This window comes from Danio aesculapii, chromosome 4, assembly GCF_903798145.1.
Source record: "Danio aesculapii chromosome 4, fDanAes4.1, whole genome shotgun sequence".
NCBI lineage: Eukaryota > Metazoa > Chordata > Actinopteri > Cypriniformes > Danionidae > Danio > Danio aesculapii.
The window spans coordinates 19,894,590-19,920,074 of record NC_079438.1 but is presented as its reverse complement, the minus strand read 5'-3'; the positions used below and the strand labels follow the sequence as shown (position 1 = coordinate 19,920,074).

Genomic DNA, 25,485 nt, shown 5'->3' with positions numbered 1-25,485 from the left:
TACGGTACGGTACGGTTCGGTTTAGTACGCTTTTATGGCCGTTTCCACTGTCAAAAAGCGTACCGAACCGTACCGTACCACTTTTTCGGCACCCTTTCGAAAGGGTACCAAACACGAGAAAGGGTACCAAAAGGCGGAGCCACACGCGCAGCTGAACGCTATTGGTTTACAGAGATATGTCATTCGCTTACGCAACAAACCAGAATGAAAACAAAAAAACCACCATGTTTGAATTACACAGCGAGAAATTATAGCGGAATTATAAATACATATAATAACAAGCCATGGTCAATCTGGGCTCGAACAAACCTTGTCGTCGTCTTGATGGACAGCCACAAAGCCAAGAAGAAGAGCAGATTTACCCTGTGCCCCGTAGTTTTTTACGAGCCAGTCTGAGGCGCGAGCAGTTTTGCTTTCTTGCTAGCACTCGCGTGCGTCTAACATTATATCTGAAATAACAAACTTCTTGAGCTGATGATAATAACCTGCGCTTGATTATTGACGTGCTTTTGAAACCCGATCCTGTCAGACACTGACAAACGCGAGAGTGAAGCATGAAGAAACAAAGGAGAAGCCGGAAAAAAAGGAACACATTATTTATTCAGCAAACATTAACAAAATGCCATGTATAACTAACTTATTATCTTAACATTTTGGACTAATATGAACTCAAAATGATGTAACTGTTCTCTAACAGAGGCTACATGTGCTGCTGAAGATTACAGACACAGATGAGAGGTTTTCGCTGACTGTGGGCTATATTTTGTGTTGTTTTGAACCTAAATATGGACGAAATGTCTGCTATATGTAGTTCTTCTGTAGTTGGTAACATATCGGAGACTGTATGGGGCTGTATGTGTTTATATATGTTCATTTATTTAGTTATTTAATATAATTACAGACGTTACAGTAGGCTGTTTCGCACTGTCATTGATCTGCAGTTATAATCAACTCATGTTCATTGAAAAGTTAGTAATAAACATTTCTTCACAAGTATTTATGTGTATAAAGCATCTGTTTTGTGAGAAGTGCTTCTCATATGATATATGAGCGACCTGTACAGCTTTATTGTAGACATTTCCTCCAGCGAGAATGACGTCGACTGAAACTTTGTCATACACCACGCCCACCAAAAGGGTACCCTTGGTAGTGGAAACTCAAGCCTCATAAAGGTGACCCGTACCAAACCGAACCGTACCGTACTGTACCAGTCAGTGGAAACGAGCCTTTATGAACAGTACAAGGCACATGGTTTTATCTTCCTGGACTTCATTTCCCATCAGCCCCTGTGCTCCTGATTGTCTCTTTGTAACACAATTAGCTCATAGCGAATTATGAATGATAAATTATCTGTTAGTGCTATACCTTTATTCTTCACTTGTATTGCCTCTTCCTAAACCAACTGAATGTGTGTTAGATTAGTTCAAGTGTTCAGTGTAGTTAATGAAGCGGAGTCCTGGATCTTGGAGAATACTCTAGCTTCTATTGTATTGTAAGGTTGTGTTCATTTTTTAGATGTCTAAAAATAATAACTCAGACAGCTCTGTTTTATTTTATTTCTGTCTACAGTTTAACAAGGAAAAACTGAGGTTTAGATGTGATTTTTCATTACATTTTTATCAGCCTATATTAAACAGGTCTAATAATAGTTGGAAACGTGGCTAACGGGGGTTTGGTGTAAAATCACTTTCATTAGGCTAACCCTCCCAATATTGAAAATTACTCATTAAAATCTTTAAAAAGGTAATAATAATAGTTTTATGATCTCAAATATTAATGTGGCTGAATTTGCAGGATAAGATTTTTTGATTTAATAGATGCTGAACATCAATCCTCTGGCTTGTGACTCATAACTTTATATGACAAAGAGGATATTTTACTAGCAGAGTTTATTCAGATGCATTATTTAAAGTTACAAACTGTAGATAAATGTTTAATGGTCAGATATCTGTCCTTATCAGGAGTGTGGATGAATTCAAGAAAATGATGCAACACCGTTCTTGTGTTTCTAACATATTTTGCTTTAAAGTTATAATACCTGATGGCAGATGATGGGGTTTTCTCTCTGAAGTTTGGTGGATCATCTTTAGACCAGTCACTCTTCAGAGACACAGAGCTGGACACACATGATCCTGATCTCACACTGAAGACACAAACACACCAGAGGATTAAAACACACCTGAAGAAGAAATTTCAGTCTCTTTTAAAAAGGTTTGTTGAAAAGTTTAATTCAGCACTAATAGTTGACTGAAGGTCTGTGTGATCAGGTCTGCTACACAGGAATCATGGGTAAACAGACGAGTGATGTGCTGCTTTCTCATTCTGCACAATCTCAGCTTCACTGAAAACACATTTGACTCTAAAACCTTGTTGTGTAACCTCTTGAGTAAAAACTTACTATAAAAACCAGACGAGGAAATATAAAATACAAAATATTATTTTGTATCTATAGAAATGAATATAATCTCTGAGTCTGAGACAAAAATACTTTATAATTCCCTTGAACTATACACTGTAGGTTTAACATGCACATTTGTGTTAATTTTAGTTGATTTTCATTTTCTCTCCTCTATAAGCACAAGCTGAAACTGTTCTGTGGTCAGCTTTAACTCTGATGTTGTTCAGGACTTTAAACAGCACATGACACATATTGAGCTCTGGTAAAGATGACCCCAGATCAAGCTGTCTGTAATCTAGAATGATCTAAACACATTTCCTGAAGTTAAACTGAAGCTTTGTCCATCATTTGATCAGGCAATAGCAACACAAATAAGTGCATTGTTGTTGGTCTTTGTTCTTCAGAGAAAGTGTTGAAATAATGGTGTAAAAACAGAGTCAATACCTGTGTTTCTCTGAGAGAGAGTCCTTTACTCGCTCCTCTGCCATACTGCAGCTAAAACACCAATGCAGACATTAGCAGAGCGTTCAGGAAACAATCAGCCGCTGACCATCACCTGGAGATGACAATATACTGAGATTAAGAACATCACACTTTATAGCAATCAATGCTAACTTCACAAACAAGACCTTACTGAAACAGAGCACATGATGAGGGAGACCACACACTGACTTTCAGCCATTTCACAGCAGATATATAAATATACTGATTAACATTAATGCAGTTGGTTTAACCCCTGATCTGACACCTCAGATTTGATCATTTGATATGTATGTGTCTGTCACGATAACTTCTGCTTTAGACAACTATTAACTTATTACTTTATTTATTTATTAGCTTAGTTAGTAGTTAGTTAGTACTAAAACGTTACCAGTTAAATGCAGTTTAAGGATCATCCGCATTCTTCTGTTTACGGAAGCTCTGCTTTCACTTTCGATTTCCTGACTCTGTTTAAAGTTTATTTTGTGCTGAATGATGTGAAATTATCGAGTCAACCTGATATAGAAGAGCACAAACACTTTCAAGTAATAAAAAATAACCTATTATATTGTTCAAATGACCGTGTTTGAACCGTGTTTAATCGGTGTTTGAGGCTTTGAGCGTCAGGAGCAGACAGTCCTATAAATCACGCTTATAAACACGCTTATACACATATAAACCCCTTCATCATCTCCACAAATAAGCGTAATGTAGAAGTATTAAACTTACCTGCAGAAGTACAGACGCTCTTGTGCAGCAGGAACACAATCTGAGCTCTTTGACGCTTTCGGTTTGTCAGCTTCCTCTTCAGTATTTTGGCGGCTGTCAAAGTTAAATGTGCTTTACCGCCTCCTGCTGGACTGGAGTGTGGAACAGGAGTCTGCAGACTTGGATTCAGGCAGATCTACGGCCCAGGCTGCAGAACCGCAGAACACACGTTTCAGGTACACACAATCTAGCACACACGATTTAGGCAAACCTTATTTGGTAACTAACTCCTTAGCATTATCGCCACCTATTAAAATTCACAAATATGATTTCCCATTTCAGTCATTATTACGATATCGTAACGATCATTTTAACATCTCTGCAGTTTCTGAACTCAAATTATGTAAATACAATTAATTAGTTAAAGACACATGACTTTATTCACGTGTCCACATACACAAAGAAAACATAATAGACTGTCTAATTGTAGGATTAAGGGTAATAAACTAATTCAGGATCTTTATATTATCATACTTGGTTAAAATAAGTTTGTTGGAAAATATAAAAAGCAAACAATGTGTCACATTAAAATGAATTACTATAGTTAATCATTTAAACAATATATAATATAGTTATAAACTGATTATCTTGACTGATTATCTGATTTTAAACTACAATCTTTTAATAAACTGTCACAGCTGTTAGTTATTTATATATATATATATATATATATATATATATATATATATATATATATATATATATATATATATATATATATATCATTTTTTTTATTAATATTTAATAGTTAATTTGTTTCTATTGCTAAATTTTGGTTTAAAAACAATATATTGCTTACAATAAATTACTACAGTATTTCATGCGGGTAATCATTATAAAAAAGTTATTAGAAAATTAAGCAAATACACACTATACATTTATACATTTATTACATGTAAAAAGATTTTTATTACATATAAAATGTATTATTGCCTATATTAACTTGCTATTATTTCCTTCATTATAAATTAATCCATTATAAAAAATAAACCTGTCCAACGTCATTTGTGGACTTAATCAGGACGTGGTATATATTAAACTACATGTACATAAAATCGTAAATACACGCAACCCCAATATAAATAGACATGATTAAATGTATACATATTAATGCATTTTAGGACATGTTGTGCATTGGTGCCGTGCGGTCGCGACGAATTTTGGCTGTGGAAAGCACGTCGCTTTCAGACCATCAGTACACAACTGATGCCGTCGCGGAGCGACATCTTTTGGCCGGGGAAAGCACGTCGTCGTCCGACCAATGTTTGCTGGGTAATGACTGATCATCTATGATGACTGATAGAAATCTGTTCAGTCTATTATATTGAATGGCGATCGGAAACATCGCTCCTCATTTGCCCGTCTCGATCGCAATATTTGTGAAATAAAGTAAAGTAAACACTATTGTTTATTGTGTACAATATTTATTAACCACATATATCAAAATTTATCGATGACGATGTCCAAGAAGACTTTAATAACATTAACATCCGTCGTAACCATATATGGTTTGCCTAGATTGTGTGTGCCAGATTGTGTGTGCCTCAAACGTGTGTGGTTCTGCGGTTCTGCAGCTGGATATTATTGGGGAATGGCGATGCGAAAGCAGAGGTCCTACAATCTCATCTGTAACGGCGCAAAACAGTAGATTATCGTCTCGTTCTGTAGCACCTTCTCTTTGTGAACTGCAGAAGAGTGTATTATTATCTGGATTGACTGCGGATGGGTTTTAATAAAGCTTATACGCGGTGCTGAAGTCTCGCTCGTGACGATCCTTGAAAGTACGTCATTGAGAAGCGTGAGTTTCACTCGACAGTATCTTACATTGAAGGACCAAGATGGCGACCTGACCACACTTTATTTAACGAGCGCTTGCACCAAAACTATAATATCAAAAAAAGAAGACACGGTAAAGAACCTGGGTAGACTCTAACTGTTATTAAATAGTCATCTATCATCTACATGTCGTCACGGGAAAAGAAGAGAACGATGAAGGCTGCTAAACAAGCTGCCGCGACAGATTTAATTAACCCCCTCATGTCTAACTGCCATGACTACGCTAACACAGTCGGTCACCTGTCTCTGATGCTTTCAGAAGAGGAATTTCCATCATATCCTGCAACACCGTGCAAACCTCCTGCATCTAAAAAAGCTCTCCTTAAAGAAGAGTGTGCAGTTTCCCCGTCTAACTTAGACATTGTCGATACTCTCTCGACATTAATCAACACAAGATCAGATGCCATTGAAAAGATGGTAGGTGAAAACTCCATGAAAATAGAAGGCTTAAAGCTGACAATTGATTTTGCATGTAACGAAATAAAGGATGCGAAGACACGGATTGAGAAAGTGGAGAGGAGATTAAAGAATGAAGAGGAGACGGTTACTCAGCTGAAAAACAGAATAACGGAGTTGGAAAATTACTCGAGAAGATGGAATTTGAAAATGCACGGGTTACCGGAATCAGTCGAAGATGTTAAATCTGAAATCATCAAAATATGCCAGACCGTTCTGCCTCAAGAACAAAGCAAATTAACAGAGGTGATTGATGTCGTACATCGTCTGGGAAAGAAGAAGCCAGGAGTCGCTAGACCAAGAGGAATCATACTTCGCTTTCTGTCAAGAACACATCGGGATGCGATATGGGCTGCAGCGAAGAACAACTCGTTTCTACGAGAAAAAGGCCTGAGATTTGCTGAAGATCTTCCTCAATCTGTCAAGGATACTAGAGCCAAGTTTTGGCCTACAATTCAAAAGGCACGCAGCGAGGGCAAATCTGCCTACTTTGTCGGGGCGCGAGCTTTCATTGGGGGCGTTGAGCTTCGTCTTTATCAGAGTGAGGATGGTTCGCAGAATGATAAAGAAAACGGGGATAAAATGACTTAAACTTGTTGCTGCTTATTACATGCCTTTTTTACGTTTCTAACGTTACTCAATGCATAGGCGGTGACTTTGCAAGACTTCTTTTTGCTCAGTTCTTTATACTTAATTAGTTTATATTCTTTATTGTCTTTACGTACCTCTATTCGTAATATGGTGCTTCGTTCGGTTATTGAATGAACATTTTTCTCTCAAGTGACATTCGTCTCAATATTCTTATTCTTTCAAGTTGACTGTTTATGTCTTTTTCTATACTATCTTTAAATGCCAGGGGGTTGCGTTTCAACTTAAAACGTAAAGCACTGTTCTTGTTTGTGAAACAATTTAAAACAGATTTTTGTTTTTTTCAAGAATCACACTCTGTACCAGAAGACTCTAATTATTGGCGTTCCCAATGGGGGAATGATGTATGGTTTTCCAACTGTTCCGAGCGTTCTGCTGGTATTATGACTGCACTAAACCGTTTTAATGGCAACATTTTGCACTCAGAAGGTGATAGCAATGGCCACTTTCTCATTCATATAATTTCTATTGTTAACCTAACGTTTTTGATTATTAATATTTACGGATATAATTCCAATGCACAGAATGTCCAGTTGCTTGATTTATTAGATAATAAAATTAAACATTGGTTGACTAAATTTCCTAATGCGCATATCATAATTGGAGGAGATTTTAATATCACTCTTAATAGTCAAATGGACCGGTGGCCACCTGGCAAAGATTCCTCCGCGACTACAAAAATAAAACTATTAATGGATAGATACGAATTGATCGATACATGGAGGCAAAAATTTCCTGATGATCCGGGATTTACTTGGTCTACTAAAAATCTTAGTAATTATTCACGCATTGATTACTGGCTAGTATCAAAGGACCTAAACCAAATGGACATCTCTTTATCTACTCATCCCACCCCGCTGACAGATCATAAAGCAATTGCAATAAAGATTAATATATGTACGTCTGAAAACGTAAATGGGAGAACATCATATTGGAAGCTTAATAGCTCATGTCTAAAGAACAAACAAGTTATTACGGAAATTAACCGTTTACTTAAATATTTTTTAAATAAAGCAACCGCAGAACAATCTTTCGGTAAAAACTGGGAATTGTTTAAATATGAATCTGCAAAATACTTAAGATCATTTAGCAATATGTGTGTTCGGACTAGAAGGGCCGAGGAAAAGGATATCATAGCCCACATCTCTTCCATTATAGAGAAAGGGGTGGATAATTTATCTGATGATGACCAACTTGATCTCATAGAATTACAGAACAAATTAGATGAGATTTATAAGAAAAAAGCCGAGGGTGCATTTATTCGTTCTAGGAAAAAATGGCTTGAAGAGGGGGAGCAGAATTCCGCGTATTTTTTTCGATTAGAAAAGCAGCGTGCAAATCACAATACTATAAACAAGCTTAATATTAATGGAACAGTTACCTCTGATTCTAAATTAATATCTAAATATTGCTCTATGTTTTACGGTAATTTATACACTTCCAACTACTCAGAACAATTAACATCCTCATTTTTATCATCCTTAAAAAATCCTAAAAATATCTCATTAGAAGATAAGATTTTTTGTGACAAGCCCATAACTAGTAAAGAAATATTGGATGCCATCAACCATTTAAAAAATAATAAATCCCCTGGAACAGATGGGATGGTATCAGAGTTTTATAAAACTTTTGCCCAACAGATGGCGCCTTTCTTACTGCATGTATTTAATGAGAGTATTTCCAATAGCAAATTGCCACCAACTATGAATCAAGGTCTTATCACACTTGTCCCAAAGTCAAATAAAGATCTCTTGTTTATTGATAATTGGCGACCAATATGTCTATTAAATAATGATTATAAAATATTTGCAGCAATTCTTGCTGAAAGATTCAAAGATATATTAGACTCAGTTATTGATCAAACCCAATCAGGATTTATGAAGAATAGACATATTGCTAACAATATCAGACTAGTTTTGGACATTCTCGATTACTCCCACTTGATTTCTGAGAAAAGTTATATATTATTTTTAGACTTCTATAAAGCTTTTGATACCCTTGAACATAATTTTATTTTTCTCAGTCTTAAAAGGTTTGGGTTTGGTCCATTTTTTTGTAACGCAATTCAAACTCTTTATAGTAATGCTAACAGCTCAATTAAACTGAAAAATGGGACTTCAACTAGATTTGATGTTAAAAGGGGCATACGCCAAGGATGTCCCATTTCTCCTTATTTATTTCTACTGGCTGCACAATTATTAGCAGATCATATTAAGCAAAGTGATCTTTTAGGCATCAATATAGCAGAAAGGGAAGTGATTGTCAGTCAGTTAGCGGATGACACTACTCTCTTTTTAAAAAATAGTGATCAAGTTGCCATAGCTTTAGGAGTAATAAATACATTTTCAGAAGCATCTGGTTTACACCTGAATATTGCCAAATGTGAATTATTATCTGTGAAAGATTGTGATGCTCCCTCTATTTGCAATATCCCGATTAAAGAAAAAGTCGTTTATTTAGGAATTGTTATAACCAAAAATGAATCCATACGCTGTAGTGATAATTTTACTCCAATTATAGAAAAAACTCATAAAAAACTTAATCAGTGGCTTCAAAGAAATATCTCTTTAAATGGAAGAGTGCTACTTACTAAAGCTGAAGGTCTATCCAGATTAGTCTATGCTGCTTTGGTCTTACAATTAGAAAACAAAATTTGTAAAACAATAGACAAGTTATTATTTAACTTTGTTTGGAGAAATCGTACACATTACATTAAGAAAACAGTTGTGATGAACACCTATGAAAATGGAGGACTAAATTTTTTAGATTTTAATACATTAAATTGCACCTTTAAAGTTAATTGGATGAAACAATTTTTAAAGTGCCCCACATCGATTTGGAATTATATCCCTAACTATATTTTTTCAAAGCTGGGTGGCTTGAACTTTCTCTCCCTGTGTCATTATAATATTGAGAAGTTACCCATAAAGCTCTCGGCATTTCACAAGCAAATGCTTCTTGCTTGGTCTCTTATCTATAAACACAACTTTTCTCCACACTCTTTTTTTGTTTGGAATAACCGCAATATACTCTACAAAAACAAATCCTTATTTCTTCAGAGTTGGTATGATAAAAAAATTATTTTAGTTCATGATCTCTTTAATGAAAATGGTTTTTTGCTATCATATTATGAGTTCTTACAGAAGTTCAATTTTCCTGTCTCACCAAAAGAATTTGCCATTGTATTTGATGCTGTTCCTGCAGGAATTATTACACTGTTTAAAGGCTTGAACAGAACTCTATGTATCACACCATCTCTCTGTGATCCATTTGAAACAACAGTGGGCAAAGCTTGTCTTGTTCCAAACTCAAATAACAAATCAATCCGTATTTTGTTTCAGAAAGAAGTTGTTGCAAAATCATATGTTATTACTTACTGGAGCAATTTCACAAATATTTCAAACTGGAGAAAAGTTTGGCTTTTGCCACACAAATATCTTATTGTGAACAAAGTCAGAGAAGTGTCTTTTAAATTAATTCACAGATTCTACCCAGTGAGTAGCTATTTAAAAAGATTTAAATTGAATATTAACACAATGTGCACTTTCTGTAATTTAAAAGAAGAAACAACTGTACATTTATTTTGGTATTGTTCCTACACAAAAACATTTTGGGGTAACTTTTGCAAATTTGTTATTGAGTTTATATATTCCAATTTTTCTTTGCTTTGGGAAAATGTATTATTTGGTTTTATTGATACAGACAATAGTACAGATAAAATGTTCTACTTCATAAATCTTTTACTTTTACTTGCTAAATATCATATCCATAAATGCAAATTCTCCAATAATAAACCACTTTTTAAGGTATTCATAAAAGAACTGAAACAATACTTTGAAACACTTTCCGGTTCAGGAAACACTAAGGCTAGGAAAACATTATCTTGTCATGCCCTATTTAAAATTCCCCTGTAAAAAGCGGTACTTCGTTTTGATTTACTTACACTATTAATATTGTATTTTTATTTTAAGCTTTACGTTATATGTATCTCTTATTCAATTTATTGTATTTTTTCCCCTTCTTTACTGTTTTATCCCCCTGGCATCTTTTATGTTCCTTATATAGTTCCTAATGTGTCATTATGCTGTAATAATTTACTGTTTAATAAAAAAAAAAAAAAAAAAAAAAAAAAAAAAAAAGACAGTATCTTACATTATACCACTATGATTGTCAGTTATTTGTGTTTAATTGATGTACAACTGCTGCATTATTGATGTAATGTTGAGTATTTAATGATGTCTGCAATACTATACTCTACATGCACATTGTATGGCTATAACTCAGCACATTTGTAGTGCTGCTGGTGTCCGCCCTTACAAAAATAGCCTACAGGAATCCTGCAGGATTTTCATTTTTTTCTGCAGGAATCTGCTGGTATCCTGTAGGAATTATGAAATCCTGCAGGACAAAATGACAATATGTGCAGGCAATTCCTACAGGTTTTAGAATCATGCAGTACATTTTACAGGAATCCTGAATGATCTATTTTTCCCTGCAGGATAGCTGCTGTCCTGCAGGAATTATAAAATCCTGTAGGACACATTGACGATATGTGCAGGAATTTCTTACAGGTTTTACAATGGATCCAAGCAAGTGACAAATCCTGCAGGATTTTATAATTACTGCAGGACTTGCAGGAGTTATTTGCTGTAATTGGAATGAAAGAAAGAAATTCTGTCACTTGCTGTTGGTAGCAATACAATATGAGTTCTAAAAGATAAGTAATACAACAAACAAACAAAAAATAAATACATAAATAAATAAATAAAAGTATACGAATAGATTGTAGGTAATTATTACTCTGAACCATCAAATTATGCATTTATGCAAACAAACAAGCTCTACACTTTGTTTTATTTCTATACTTTTTATTTCATTTATTAAAATGTTAATCCAGCGATCTATTTTAATTCAACTCTCATCTGTTTGGTTGGGTGCAAAAAAAACCCTGCAAGACCGGTCCTTGAGGTAGACACATGTTGAACGTATGTCTGTGCATTTTATGAGTTCAACAGAGTCTGTCTATCCCTCTTTCTTTTAAAATGTTTGTTGCTGTTATCCCTGCTTCTCTGTCTTTTTGACCTGAGCAACCTATTTTATTCTGTGTCCATTGTCTTTTTGGAACTGGAACTGCTGCCTCTTCGTTTAAGTACACTTTTTATTCCATTTTTATCCTTTAAAAAGAAGCAGGTTATTGTTAGTGTGATTGGTAAACAATGTGTTTTCTGCTATGTTACAGTAAATTTAATTAGTAAATTATTATAAACATTTATTAAACATTTTAAATGAAAGATATAAATGCAAAATTGAAATTAGATAATGTATATGTCTATATTATACACGTATAATAATTATAATATTTTAAGTTAATAATGACTACTACTAATATGTGTATGTGTGTGTGATATTTGGCAAAATGGACTTGAGTAGACACATTAATACAAACATTCTTCCCTTACAAAAATAGCCTACAGGAATAAAGCATTGATTGCTATAAAGTGAGATGTTCTTAATATCAGTATACTGTCATCTCCAGGTGATGGTCAGCGGCTGATTGTTTCCTGAAAGCTCTGCTAATGTCTGCATTGGTGTTTTAGCTGCAGTATGGCAGAGGAGCGAGTAAAGGACTCTCTCTCAGAGAAACACAGGTAATGACTCTGTTTTTACACCATTATTTCAACACTTTCTCTGAAGAACAAAGACCAACAACAATGCACTTGTTCGTGTTGCTATTGCCTGATCAAATGATGGACAAAGCTTCAGTTTAACTTCAGGAAATGTGTTTAGATCAGTCTAGATTACAGACAACTTGATCTGGGGTCATCTTTACCAGAGCTCAATATGTGTTGTGTTTACCCACGATTCCTGTGTAACAGACCTGATCAGACAGACCTTCAGCCAACTATTAGTTTGTGCTGAATTAACAAAACAAACTCATAAAACTCTTGTAAAGGAGACTGAAGTTTGTCCTGCAGTTTATTCCTCTGGTGTGTTTGTGTCTTCAGTGTGAGATCAGGATCATGTGTGTCTCTGAAGAGTGACTGGTCTAAAGATGATCCACCAGACTTCAGAGAGAAAACCCCATCATCTGCCATCAGGTATTTAGTGTTTTACATTATTGCTCACACATGGACTGTTTTAGTATTCATCAGGACATTTTAATTATACTTACACAACACTTTAAAGGCACAGTATGTAAGAAACACTAGAACAGTGTTATATAAAGTCTTCATTCATACTCCTGATAAGGACAGATATCTGACCATTAAACATTTATCTACAGTTTTTAACTTTAAATAATGCATCTAAAATCTCTGGTAGTAAAATATCCTCTTTGTCATATAAAGTTATCTTATCATGCAAATTCAGCCACCGTAATATTTGAGATATGTATCATAAACGTCTTGACTTCTGTAACTCACTCTTCGGGGGCCTACCAGCAAGCTCTCTGAGACGTTTACAGTCCATTAAAATTCTGCTGCACGAGTTTTAACAAATACTTCCTCGTGCCACCATATCACTCCTGTACTTCAGCAACTTCACTGGCTTCCTGTTAATTTTAAGACTTATTTAACATATAAAGCAGTGCATGGGCTAGAACCTGACTACATCTGTGACCTGGTAACTCTGGCCACTCTCACCCGCAGTCGTCATTCTTCATCTGGACTGTTGTTGTATCAGCCACGCTGTAAACTAAACACTATGGGTGGTCGTGCTTTTTCATACAGTGCGCTTAAGCTAAGGAATGGCCTACCCATCAGCATCAGGAATGCTGTTTCTCTGGACTGTTTTAAGAAACTTGTCAAGACTCACCTTTATATCGTTGCTTTTAACTGAGATTGATTATTTTTGTTAATTTTATCATCCAATTGTATTGAATCATTCATATTTATTGTTTTATTGTGGTCTTTTTTTACTGTTTTTATTGTTCTGCTTTGTTTGCCTTGTATTCCTGTTAGCGCTTTGGGTCTGAGAAAAGCTCACTATAAATAAAATGTGTTATTATTATTATCTGTTAGACACTTTTAAAGGTTTTAATGATTAATTTTCAATATTGGGAGGGTTAGCCTAATGAAAGTGATCTTACACCAAACCCCCGTTAGCCACGTTTCCAACTATTATTAGACCTGTTTAATATAGGCTGATATAAATGTTATGAAAATTAACAAATCGCATTAAAACCTCAGTTTTTACTTCTTAAACTATGAACAGAAATAAAATAAAACCCGAGCTAAATGAACACAACCTTACAATACAATACTAGTTAGAGTATTTGGCAGATTAAGAACAGTTATGAGCAAATAATGAACAGTTTAGAGATTGACACAAGTAATGCTTCTTTAACTCCACTGAACACTTGAACTAATCTAACACACATCCAGCTGGCACAGGAAGAGGCAATACAAGTGAAGAATAAAGGTATAGCCCTAGCTAATTGAGTTCATAAAGAATTATGAGTAATTAATCAATTATAATTCCCTATGAGCTAAATTTGCTGTAAAGAGACAATCAGGAGCACAGGGGCTGATGGGAAATGAAGTCCAGGAAGATAAAACCATGTGCCCTCTAGTGTTCATAAGAGAGACTGCAGCAGGTTGTGAAGATCCGTTTCCTCTGGTGTGTTTGTGTCTTCAGTGTGAGATCAGGATCATGTGTGTCCAGCTCTGTGTTTCTCAAGAGTGACTGGTCTAAAGAGTTGAATCCACCAAACTTTAGAGAGAAAACCCCATCATCTGCCATCAGGTATTTAGTGTTTTACATTATTCTTCACACATGGACTGTTTTGAACATATTATATGAACCAACAGTTTAGTAAAGAGAGTCATTCCTGAATGACTTGGTGGCTCATTCAGACATTTACAGACACGTGGTGGCAGATTTAGTGTCTTACTCAGAGTATTTTCAGTAAGTCATAATTTTATATTTCCATGTCAATTTAAAACACACACATATATCCACAGCTACTTTCTGAGGTCTTTCAGAGGCTGTACTCCACAATGACGTGTGTTTTGTGTGTGATTTCTCATCTACATTTAATATGTGACACAGCATATAGTATGTATGAGTGTTTGGCTTTAAGGGCATCCGCTGTGTAAAACGTATGCTAGAATAGTTGGTGGTTCATTCTGCTGTGGCAACCCCTGATAAATAATGGACTAAGCCAAAGGCGAATGAATGGATGAATATCTGTCTCTGTTTGCCTCTAAATGTATAATTACAGTAGTTTTATTTGTTAACAGTGATGAATATGAGTTACCAGATGCAGGAGACGAGACTCACAGGAGACACAAGAGTTTCACAGACAATCTCCAGAGGATCTTTCAGGTTGGAAAAACTTAATATGAGTCATAAAATCACTGAAATAACTCCATGATACGCAGAAATATTTGTTCACAAGAACTGAATCTTGTAACCTGCATGAACTTGGCCCCCCACCCAACTAAAAACATCTGCAAAATAGTCTTAATCTATGCAAGTCCTGAGAGGTCATGCAATAAATCATTTTTTCTCTCTTGTTTTCTTGTGATCACAACTTAATTTCTCATTTTGACACAGCAAAAATCTGTTTTTTAGTTATACCAACTTTTTCTTGTTGCTTTTATTTATTTCTGTAATTATTATTATTATTATTATTATTACGATTATTATTATTACTATTATTATTATTATTATTATCATTACTATTATTATTATTATTATTACTATTATTATGTCTTTCTGGAATGACCTAATTTTTCTGCCTTTTCAAAGATGTTGCCCCAGACATGCACAGTGTAGCTTCATATCACATTATCTGCAGGGATTTACACTTTAAAGTAATAGTAAATCACTTGCAGAAAGGACGCATTACAGCATAAGCAGGATCTTCATCATTCTTCATAATCTAATTCATTCATGCAGCAGCTTATTTTGAGCTATACCGAACTACGCTATAAATGTTGAGGGAATATTATTGTAAATAATGAGATATAATGTTACACATGAATATAATCACGAATGTACATTAGTCTTGAGTAGGGTTTGGCGATACATCAAATATTAGCGGTCATTATCAGAATAATTTTGTCGATGTAAAATCTTGAAATATCAAGCTTATTGAATATTTCAAATTCAAGCATGAATACTTTGTCAATAAATCCACCGAGTGTCCAATATTACGCCCCTGTAAACATTACCATGTGCACAAGAGATGTGAGTTAGCTCCTGAAGATTCAGCTGTTTTCTCTGACATGTTTACCAGTCATGATGACAGAAGACACAGAAAGAGAAACGACTCCCTGTCAGTTTTACTCATTTAATAAGAACTTCTAGTTTTGTTGTAATTATGAATGTACTAGGTTTCACTAGGTGATGTATGCATAAATTTGCATATCTGCATCTGTTATAATTGTCAGCTGTGTAATGGCTGCTGCTTATATAGTCATGTGACGAGGATTGATTAGCCATGTGAAATCTGACTCCTCTCAAACCTATGTTGTGTACAGTAATCTCTCTGACATGATAAACACACAAGTTCAATAACTGCTGCCAAATATTAAACTGATCAAATTTGAAACAGAAGCAGAGATCTGACTGTACCAGGGAAACACCTCACACTCTCGAGGTCCAGAAGTTGTTTTGAAATAAAGTTGCTAAATAATTTGCAGTTGGTGCTTTGAAATGGCTGAAATCCCTGCTCAATGAGAAGAGCAGAAACGGTACAGTACAGACACGTCAGAGTCTCCAAAATCTCCAGTGACTCCAGAAAAGAAAAGATTTGTCACTTTTTTGACATCTTGTTACTGGGAAAGTCTGAAAAGCCGCTAAATATAGCAACAAAGACATAAATTTAGCAAAACTTTTGACATATGTGTTCATTCATGTGTATTTGATGACTAGTCTAGATTAGGGCTAATCTTAGACGTCTATTAGATTTTCACTGACAGTCCAAATTTAGCAGAGTTTTTTTTGTTTAGATGTTATTAGACTCTGGTTTCCACAGCCGTTCAGATGTTGTGTTTCAGACATTTGTCAGGTCCTCAAACTGCTCCTGTGTGTAGGACTAGTCTCTTAAACATCTTATCCAAAGACTGTGTTGTGTTTATTTTTGTCCTTTGTAGCTGTAAAATGTCATTTTTAATAACATGTGAATGTGTGCGTCTGGTGTGTGATACTTCCAGCTGTCGTGTGTGCTGCATTGCGCATCCGGTGTGCGACCCCCTTTAGTGTAATGTGCTCAAAACCTGCCTGGATCTACTTGAGCTGTGTGTTTATCTGAAAATAACCTTTGAATGTTCATGAGCTAATCAGAATCAAGCATTTAACAGACTCATAGTATCATGTATTAAAATGTATATGGAGTAGGTTGTGGATCTACAACTGTGTGTGAATGAATCTTTTGGTTAAATGTTGTTCTCGTTTCTTCAATTGTAGAATCTTGAGAGTAAAATGATCAGATTTTTGAAGAATGAACTGGAGAAATTTAAGAAAATCTTACAAGCAGAAAACAGACAAGAGTTTGTAAAAGACTTTAATGAGAACAGAAGCAGAATCACAGAAGCAGCTCTTGATCTCACACTCTTCTTCCTGAGAGAGATGAAGCAAGATCAAGCTGCTGATACTCTTGAGGGTAAGAGACTCATGGGTAGGCCTACACAAAACCTGCAGACTTTTACAGAGTTTTAGCCCATCATTGAGTTTATTTATTCACTGTGTAAATGTGTGTACATTTATATTCATTCAGTTATTTAATTTCAGTAATATTGTTGACTAATATGAAAATGTTCATGATTTATTTACAGTGCAGTTTGTAAAGTCATATTTTCTGTCCATTAGTAGATCTGTTATATAAGAGTCTTGTGCTTTGTTTACCAATAAAGTAAGTCTAATTGGATTTGTGTTGTATATTTTATTTCGTATATTAAGTTTTTAGTTATGATATTCCCTAAATCTTTCCACAGTTATCTGCAGATTGTTTACAAAATTCTCAACAGAAATAGCAAACAATGACTGAAAATTCAAGGGGTGTAACAGCATGGTTGATCCATGATTCGTATGGATCACAATCCATGGTTCGGAAAACACGTGACCCGCGGATTAAATTTGTAATGATCGCTGAGAGATCTATATAAATGATGGTGATTTGCATATGATTATTAATCCTCAAATCGCTGCACTCAAATCTGAAAACGCAATCATGAAGTTACGAACAGTCAAATAAGACAGAAGTACTGGAAGAACAGTTTATAGTTCAGATAAAATCACTGATGTTTATGTTGAAGATTAAAATCACAGTCATATGCTCAGAAATGAAAGTTGTAGGCAGCAATTACATTATTTAACCTTTAGGAGGCAACAACCACTCAAACTCTTCAGAAAATCATCTAGCAATAAAAGGAAGATTTATGAGTGTATAACTGAATCATTTTATTGATTAATGAGACTACAAATAAATATGGGTTGTACTAATGATAATGATTTCTACATTCAGCATTATCAGCAACAGTAGCAGTAACAGGGAATTTTTCACAGCACTGAATATTTACTATTTATTTTTATTCAGCTGATTATTTCTTTATTTTATTGTTAATAATATTACACTTTATTAGTTCTGTTTGTTAAAACCAAAAGTGTCCTGCAGTGCTGTTTCTGTAATAAATGGAAAGCAAATGACATTCGTCTCCTCTCCTTTTTGGCTGATCCGAAAAATGGTCCAATCTGTGACTAAAAAACCATAATGTGATCTGAACCCTGAGATTTGTCATCCGTTACACCACTAGGAAATTCTGTCTGGCCCTACTCATGGCCATCTGTCAGACTGTCACTTACAAATAAGTCCGGACTAAATCTATCTGTTTCTTTGCTTCTGTGTTTAGATGAGCTGTTCTTCATCAATCAGCTTAAATATAGCCTGAAGAAGAAATATCAAAGTGTGTTTGAAGGAATTGCTCAGCAAGGAGACTCCACACTTCTGAATAACATCTACACAGATCTCTATATCACTCAGGGTGCGAGTGAACAGGTCAACACTGAACATGAGATCAGACAGATTGAAGCTGCTTCCAGACGTCATCAGTCACTAGAGATACAGGTTGAATGCAAACATTTGTTTGAAGCACCTGAACAAGACGAGCAGATCAGAACTGTCCTGACAAAAGGAGTTGCTGGCATCGGGAAATCAGTCTCTGTGCAAAAGTTTGTTCTGGATTGGGCTGAAGGGAAAGAAAATCAAGACATCAGCTTCATATTTCCTCTTCCATTCAGAGAGATGAACTTAAAGGAGAAAGAAAGACAAAGTTTAAAAGACCTCATAACTCAGTTTTTCCCAGAGACTAAAGGACTGAACCTTACAAGAAGCACACGATTCAAAGTCCTGTTCATCCTTGATGGATTGGATGAATGTCGTCTTCCTCTGAACTTTGTTGGTAATGAGACGTGTTGTGATGTATCTTCAGCAGTCTCTCTGGATGTTCTCCTGACGAACCTCATCAAGGGAAATCTGCTTCCTTCTGCTCTCATCTGGATCACCAGCAGACCAGCAGCTGCCAGTAAGATTCCTGCTGACTGTATCGACCGGCTGACAGAGATACGAGGATTCAATGATGCCCAAAAGGAGGAGTACTTCAGAAAGAGACTCACAGATCAGAATCAGGCCGGAGAAATCATTGATCACATTAAACAGTCAAAGAGTCTCTTTATTATGTGCCACATCCCAGTCTTCTGCTGGATTTCAGCCACTGTTCTCCAGAACATTTTGAAGGAGAACAGAAATACTGAACTGAAACACAGGGCTAATGCTGAAACACTGCAGGAATCTCCCAAGACTCTGACACAGATGTACACACACTTTCTCCGCTTTCAGGTCCAGCAGAGCAGAAGAAAGTATGATGGAGAAAACACACCAGATGTCTCCTGGGATCCAAAACTCATTCTTTCACTGGGGAAACTGGCCTTCCAGCAGCTGGAAAGAAACAATGTGATCTTCTATGAGAGCGATCTGAAAGACTTTGGCATTGACGTCTATACGGCATCGGTGTACTCAGGCATGTGTACCCAGATCTTTAAGGAGGAGACGGGAATCATTCTTGGTACCATGTACTGTTTTCTTCACTTGAGCATTCAGGAGTTCATTGCAGCCCTTTATCAACATCTGTTTCTAGAAAGCAACAAGAAACGAGCAGAAAAATACAGAAATGTGTCCATGATTGATTTTCTGAAGACTGCAGTGGACAAGGCTCTGGAAAGTGAGAATGGACATCTGGACCTTTACCTTCGCTTCCTTCTCGGTCTGTCACTCCAGTCCAATCGACAACTCTTACGAGGCCTGTTGACACAGCAGGATGACAGAGACCAGAGCAAGGGGGATATAATTGCATACATCAAGCAGAAACTTGAAGGGAATCTGTCTCCAGAGAGATCCATCAATCTGTTCTACTGTCTGAATGAACTGAATGATCAAACTCTGCTGAAAGAGATTCAGTCTCACCTCAGTAGAGGAAGTCTGTCATCTGCTCGCCTTTCACCTGCCCAGTGGTCTGCTCTGGTCTTTGTGTTGTTGACCTCAGAGGAGGAGCTGGAGGAGTTTGAGCTTCAGAAATTCCAGAGATCAGACGAGTGTCTCATCAGACTATTAGCAGTCATCAAATCCTCCAAAAGAGCTCAGTAAGTCAAAGTGCTTCTTTCTCAAATTAAATAATATAGTATATCATGTTAATGAACATGCACAATAGTGATATCATCTGCACTTGAAAATACATTAATAATTGTTTCTTATTTAATATTTTAGTGTTTTTAATAACGTTTAGATTCATGTTTTGGCAGTGGTTGTTTAAGGGATCATTTACCCAAAAAATAAATGTACACATTTTACTCACCCTCAAGGGGTTATAAACCTTTCTCAAACTTTGTTTCTCCTGTTAAACATAAATGAAGATGCCTGTAGAAAGAAGCCTGTAACCATCGACTTACACACCAGTTGTTTTTCCTACCATGTAGGTCAATGGCTAATGGTTTTCAGCTGTCATATACTATTATCTGTTAAGCAGAATAAAGAGATCATAAAGGTTTGGAACCACTTAAGGGTAAGTAAATGTTTAGGAGAACTATCTCTTAAGAAACAGCAAATAAGCCAGTAAACTACATTGTCTATTAGCGGAAATTGCACACAAGTCAGCTATAAAATGATACAGCACTTTAAAAGTCCTTTCTGGTAAGAGTGGAATGATCACACTGATGTTGTTTTCTCCATTCTGTCTATTTTGACCCATCTCTATGTTGATAATTATCAGGTAACACTGACTACGTTTACATGGACATCAGTAATGGAATTATTTGCCATAATCTAATTAAGACAATAATAAGATTAAGGCGTTTACATGAGCTGCTTTTTGAATTATAAGTTGCTTTCATGTTGCACATATTCAATTATTGTCATCAAGTCACCACACTATCCGCATTTTCTCCAGAGTTTCCTGTAATTTCAGGTGTTTTATTTTTAATTTGTCGACTTTAAGTACAGTTTGGCACTTTCACTTTCATTCGGGAACATTTCCTGCATGCCCCCTGTGACAAACGAGATTTAAGATGCATCTATGAACTGCTGGAAGAGTGTTGTTTTAATGGAAGTTCATACCGCATGCTGAACGGAAGAAAAAACCTCCGCATTTCACGATGCTGACGTCTGTGGTCTGCACTGACTCGGTAGGTGCAAAGAGTGGCAAACAGCTGTGTGTGTGTGTGTGTGTGATTATCCTTAATCAGATAAAGTTAATCAGAAACCGCTGTTTATATGGTTATTCTTAATCACAGTATTGTCTTAATCACATTAAAATTGAATTATTGGTGTCCATGCAGTGTTGGGCAGTAGCGTCACTACTTGTACTTAACTACATTTCTCAGTAGCGTGGCGGTAGCGTCGCTACTTTCAAATCAAATGTAAAAATCAATGTAAAAGTAGCTTACTTTTAAATCAAATAGCTTTTCAGTAGTGAAGCTATTTTATTAGTAAAGTAGCGCAGTAGCGTCAACACAAGCTACATTTACCGATCGCAGATCAATAAATGACAGCACTGACACTCACAGAGCTGTGATGCCGGTGTCTAGCCGATGACAGTAAATCCATATGAAGGCGAGAATGATGATTTCTTCTTCTTCTTCCTGTTTTACGGTGTTCAACAACAAAGGTTTTGGTGCATTACTGCCACCTCTGGTGAAACTTGCTTGATGGAAAGATGACTGAGGGAGAGGAGTTATTTCCTCATGATCATACCTTTAGGAGTACATGTTAAGATGCAATAACTTAATTCCTGATGCTGTGCTCAAACAATAAAAATACTTTAGTGTATATATATAATGCTTATTCCAATATATTTCCCTTTACTATTAATGACTATAGTATTTTAAATGTGTAACACCTGGTGTTATTGGATTGTTTTAGCTGTTATATACTATAATGTGTTTCTGTTTAGTACAGCATATTATTTACAGTAAATAACTGAACTGAACTATTCTGCCTCATGTTTCATTGACAGTTTTATTGATCACTAAGATGTGATTGACTTGGATTTAAGTTGCTTTGATTTAAAAATGAAAATTGCAAAAATAGTTTAGATGTAGCTAAGCCTCTTTTGCCAAGTAGCTTTTAGCTTAGCTTGCTACATTTCCAAGGGGGGAGCTTTTAGTGTAGTTAAGCTACATTTTAAGTAGAGTAGCTAATACCTTAGCTCACTACGTTTTTCTAGTAGCTTGCCCAACTCTGTGTCCATGTAAACACACTCACTAACACAGACACACACTCATACACTATGGTCAGTTTTGTTTACCCAATTCACCTATACCGTATGTCTTCGCGCTGTGGGGGTAACTGGAGCTGGGACTCAAACCAGCGACCTTCCTGTTGTTAGATGAAAGTGCTAACCACTGAACCACAGTGCAGCCCTCTCAAAGCAAATGCAAGAGGTGGATCTAGGTGCAGTTCTAATGTTAAATAAAATCCATACACAAAGAAAATGACAGAGCTGAAGAGCAGAAAACACAGACAAGAGAAACATACACACATACAGCAAACTCTGATCAACACATAATGACTGAAACAGAGGAGCTTAAACACACAGAGACTAATAGGTTAACAAGGGGGTTAAGAGTAACTGGGCAACTAACAAGAGTAACATGGGGAAAACTGAGGAGAACACAGAGAATACAAGGAAAACACAACAGTACTACGAAAGGCCAACATAGCTCCCTTTTAGGAGAAGATTCCAGATGATCCTCAGAGGAAGACACAAAACAAGAGTGAGTTCAGCAAGCTGGAGGTTTTACAGTGGACAAGGGTGATGGGGGAGAGGCAGATAAATGAAACCGTGACAGGGTACAGGACAGATGGTGAGGGGGAAACTGACAGAGAGGTGAACAGGGAGGAGGACAAAGCCAAGGCAGGGACTACTGGACAGTAAACCATGGCAGATCCTGTGGATCAGGATAAACAGCTGGAGCACAGAGGTATATGTCCTTAAATTTTGCATTCACAGGTGAGGCTTTTATTTGTCTGTTGATATGCAGCTTTTAAATGTGCTAAAGGAAATTATTATTATTTAGTTTGTTCATGTGTTTTATTGTCTGTCATCTGTGGACCTTTGTGTATGATCTTCTCGTCTTTTGATAAAAATATTTCTTCATTTATTCAGACATCTGAAGGAAGCCATTTACTTTTGTTGCGTAAACCTAAATCCTATTAAAAGCTAAACTCACCAGATGTGCTCACTAATTGGTGAAGTTAAACCAGTCACTACAGTCAGATGTGCTTCAGACTATTAAACACTCCAGATCAACACATACATATTGTGTTTGTTCTCTACACAGGCTACAGTGCTGTAAACTCACTGTTCAGTGCTGTGAGAGTTTGTCTTCAGCTCTACAATCCTCAAACTGTGTCCTGAGAGAGCTGGACCTGAGTAACAATGACCTGCAGGATTCAGGAGTGAAGCTTCTCTCTGATGGACTGAAGAGTCAACACTGTAAACTGGAGACACTGAGGTAAATGATTCTCCTCTCAGCAATATTACACAGACAGTTACATATTGTGTTACCATATGCAGGAGTTATGTGTTGGAGATAATAAAGTGTGTTACAAATAAGAAGAACCGCTGTAGTGATTTGATTTAACATTGGTAGCAGAGGATGGCTGCTGCTGGAAATTACAAAAATCCGCCGTTGTTTGACGAAAAAACAGCTTATGAAAGTTGGAAAAATGAGATTGAAATCTGGAGACGCATCACAGACCTGGACAAAAAGAAACAAGCCTTGGCAGTTACCTTGTCACTAACGGGCAGAACAAGAAACAGCGCACTGTAAATACCCACGGATGATTTGAATGCTGACAATGGTATGCAAACATTAATAGAAAAATTGGACTCTGTGTTTTTAAAAGAAGAAAAAGATCGACAGTATGAAGCGTACACAGAGTTTGACCGGATCATAAGAGAAAGCGGTGTTTCTATGGTGGACCACATCGTCGAGTTAAAAGTCGATACAACAGGCTGCGTAAGTTCAAAATGGAGCTCCCAGATGCTGTACTAGCTTTCAAGTTACTCGTTTCTTTCACGGACATGAAATCAGCCCTGAAAAGAATATTTGGCGATAACGTTACTTCACCACAAGAGGGCGCCAGTACTCTGCAGAGCGCAGATGACGCTTACTACATAAGATACTTAGGCAAACGGGGAACTAAGCTAAATACTACACAGCAATTCCAAAATGTAGCTCAAGGTACAAATCCCCTTGATGAATATGGGAGAAGAACAAAATGTGCTATTGCCAAAGCACATTTCACTGGGCAAAGGACTGTCCAAATAAAAAGGAACATGTAAAAATGACAAAAGATGTAAGATTAAAAAATGACATTGAAGAATGTAACATCACTTTGTTTTCAAATGATTCTATGTCTAACTCAGAAATCTTCATGGTGGAGGCTTTAGGATCAGCTGTGATTGACACTGTACAAGAACCTTGTGTGGGGGAAAAATGCCTTGAAGATTACACAAGTGGGCTAACAGAGAGTGAGTTCCAAAAAATAAGTGAGAAACAAAGTGCAAGACCTTTTAGATTTGGTGATGGCAAAGTTGTTCACTCCACAAAGAAAGTTACTATTCCAGCAAGAATAGGACACACCAAATGCAAAATACAGACAGAAGTAGTTCCTGCTGATATACCACTGCTTTTAAGCAAAGCATCACTCAAAAAAGCAACAATGACAAAGCAACAATGTTTAAACAACCTGTTAAACTTGAGCTAACATCTTCAGGACATTTCTGTGTGAGCTTGAGAGATGACCGCATTCTAGATGAAAAGGAGACAAGTGAGAACAAGACACCAAATGAAGAAATTCTGTCTGTGACAGAAAACATGACAACTAAAGAAAAGGAGAGAGTACTGTTGAAACTACACAGACAATTTCGACATGCTTCAGCCGATAGAATAAAAAAATGACTGGCCTGCTCAGGTAATCATGATGATGAAAGCAACACTGTTCTCATGAACATTGTGAAAAACTGTGATACATGTAGTAGATACAGTAAGCCAAAACATAACCCTGTTGTAGGTTTGCCTATGGCATCAACATATAATGAGACTGTGGCAGTGGACTTGCATGAGCTTGGGCCAGGAATATGGTATTTGCATGCTATTGACCACTTCACACGCTTCAGTGCAGGGAGTATTGTCACCACAAAGAACCCAAGAGAGATAGTGAAGCACTTTATTCACTGTTAGATAAGTGTTCATGGTCCTCCATGCAGACTGTTTAGTGACAACGGAGGTGAATTTAATAACGACGAAATGAGGGATATGGCTGAAAATGTTAACATTGAAGTTAAAACAACTGCGGCCTACAGCCTATAGAGCATAATCGGGCATAATCAGACCCT

General features: G+C 36.3%; 1 protein-coding gene across 1 annotated transcript in view; it reads left to right on the top strand.

The window, feature by feature from the left end:
* Window positions 1-5,180: 5,180 nt before the first annotated feature.
* Window positions 5,181-25,485, top strand: part of LOC130222025 (NACHT, LRR and PYD domains-containing protein 12-like) — a 272,015-nt gene continuing 251,710 nt past the window's right edge. Inside the window, 2 exon segments of the mRNA XM_056454634.1 lie at window positions 5,181-5,444; window positions 12,123-12,234. Of these exon segments, the coding sequence (XP_056310609.1) occupies window positions 12,191-12,234 (44 nt within the window). The 5' untranslated portion in view covers window positions 5,181-5,444; window positions 12,123-12,190.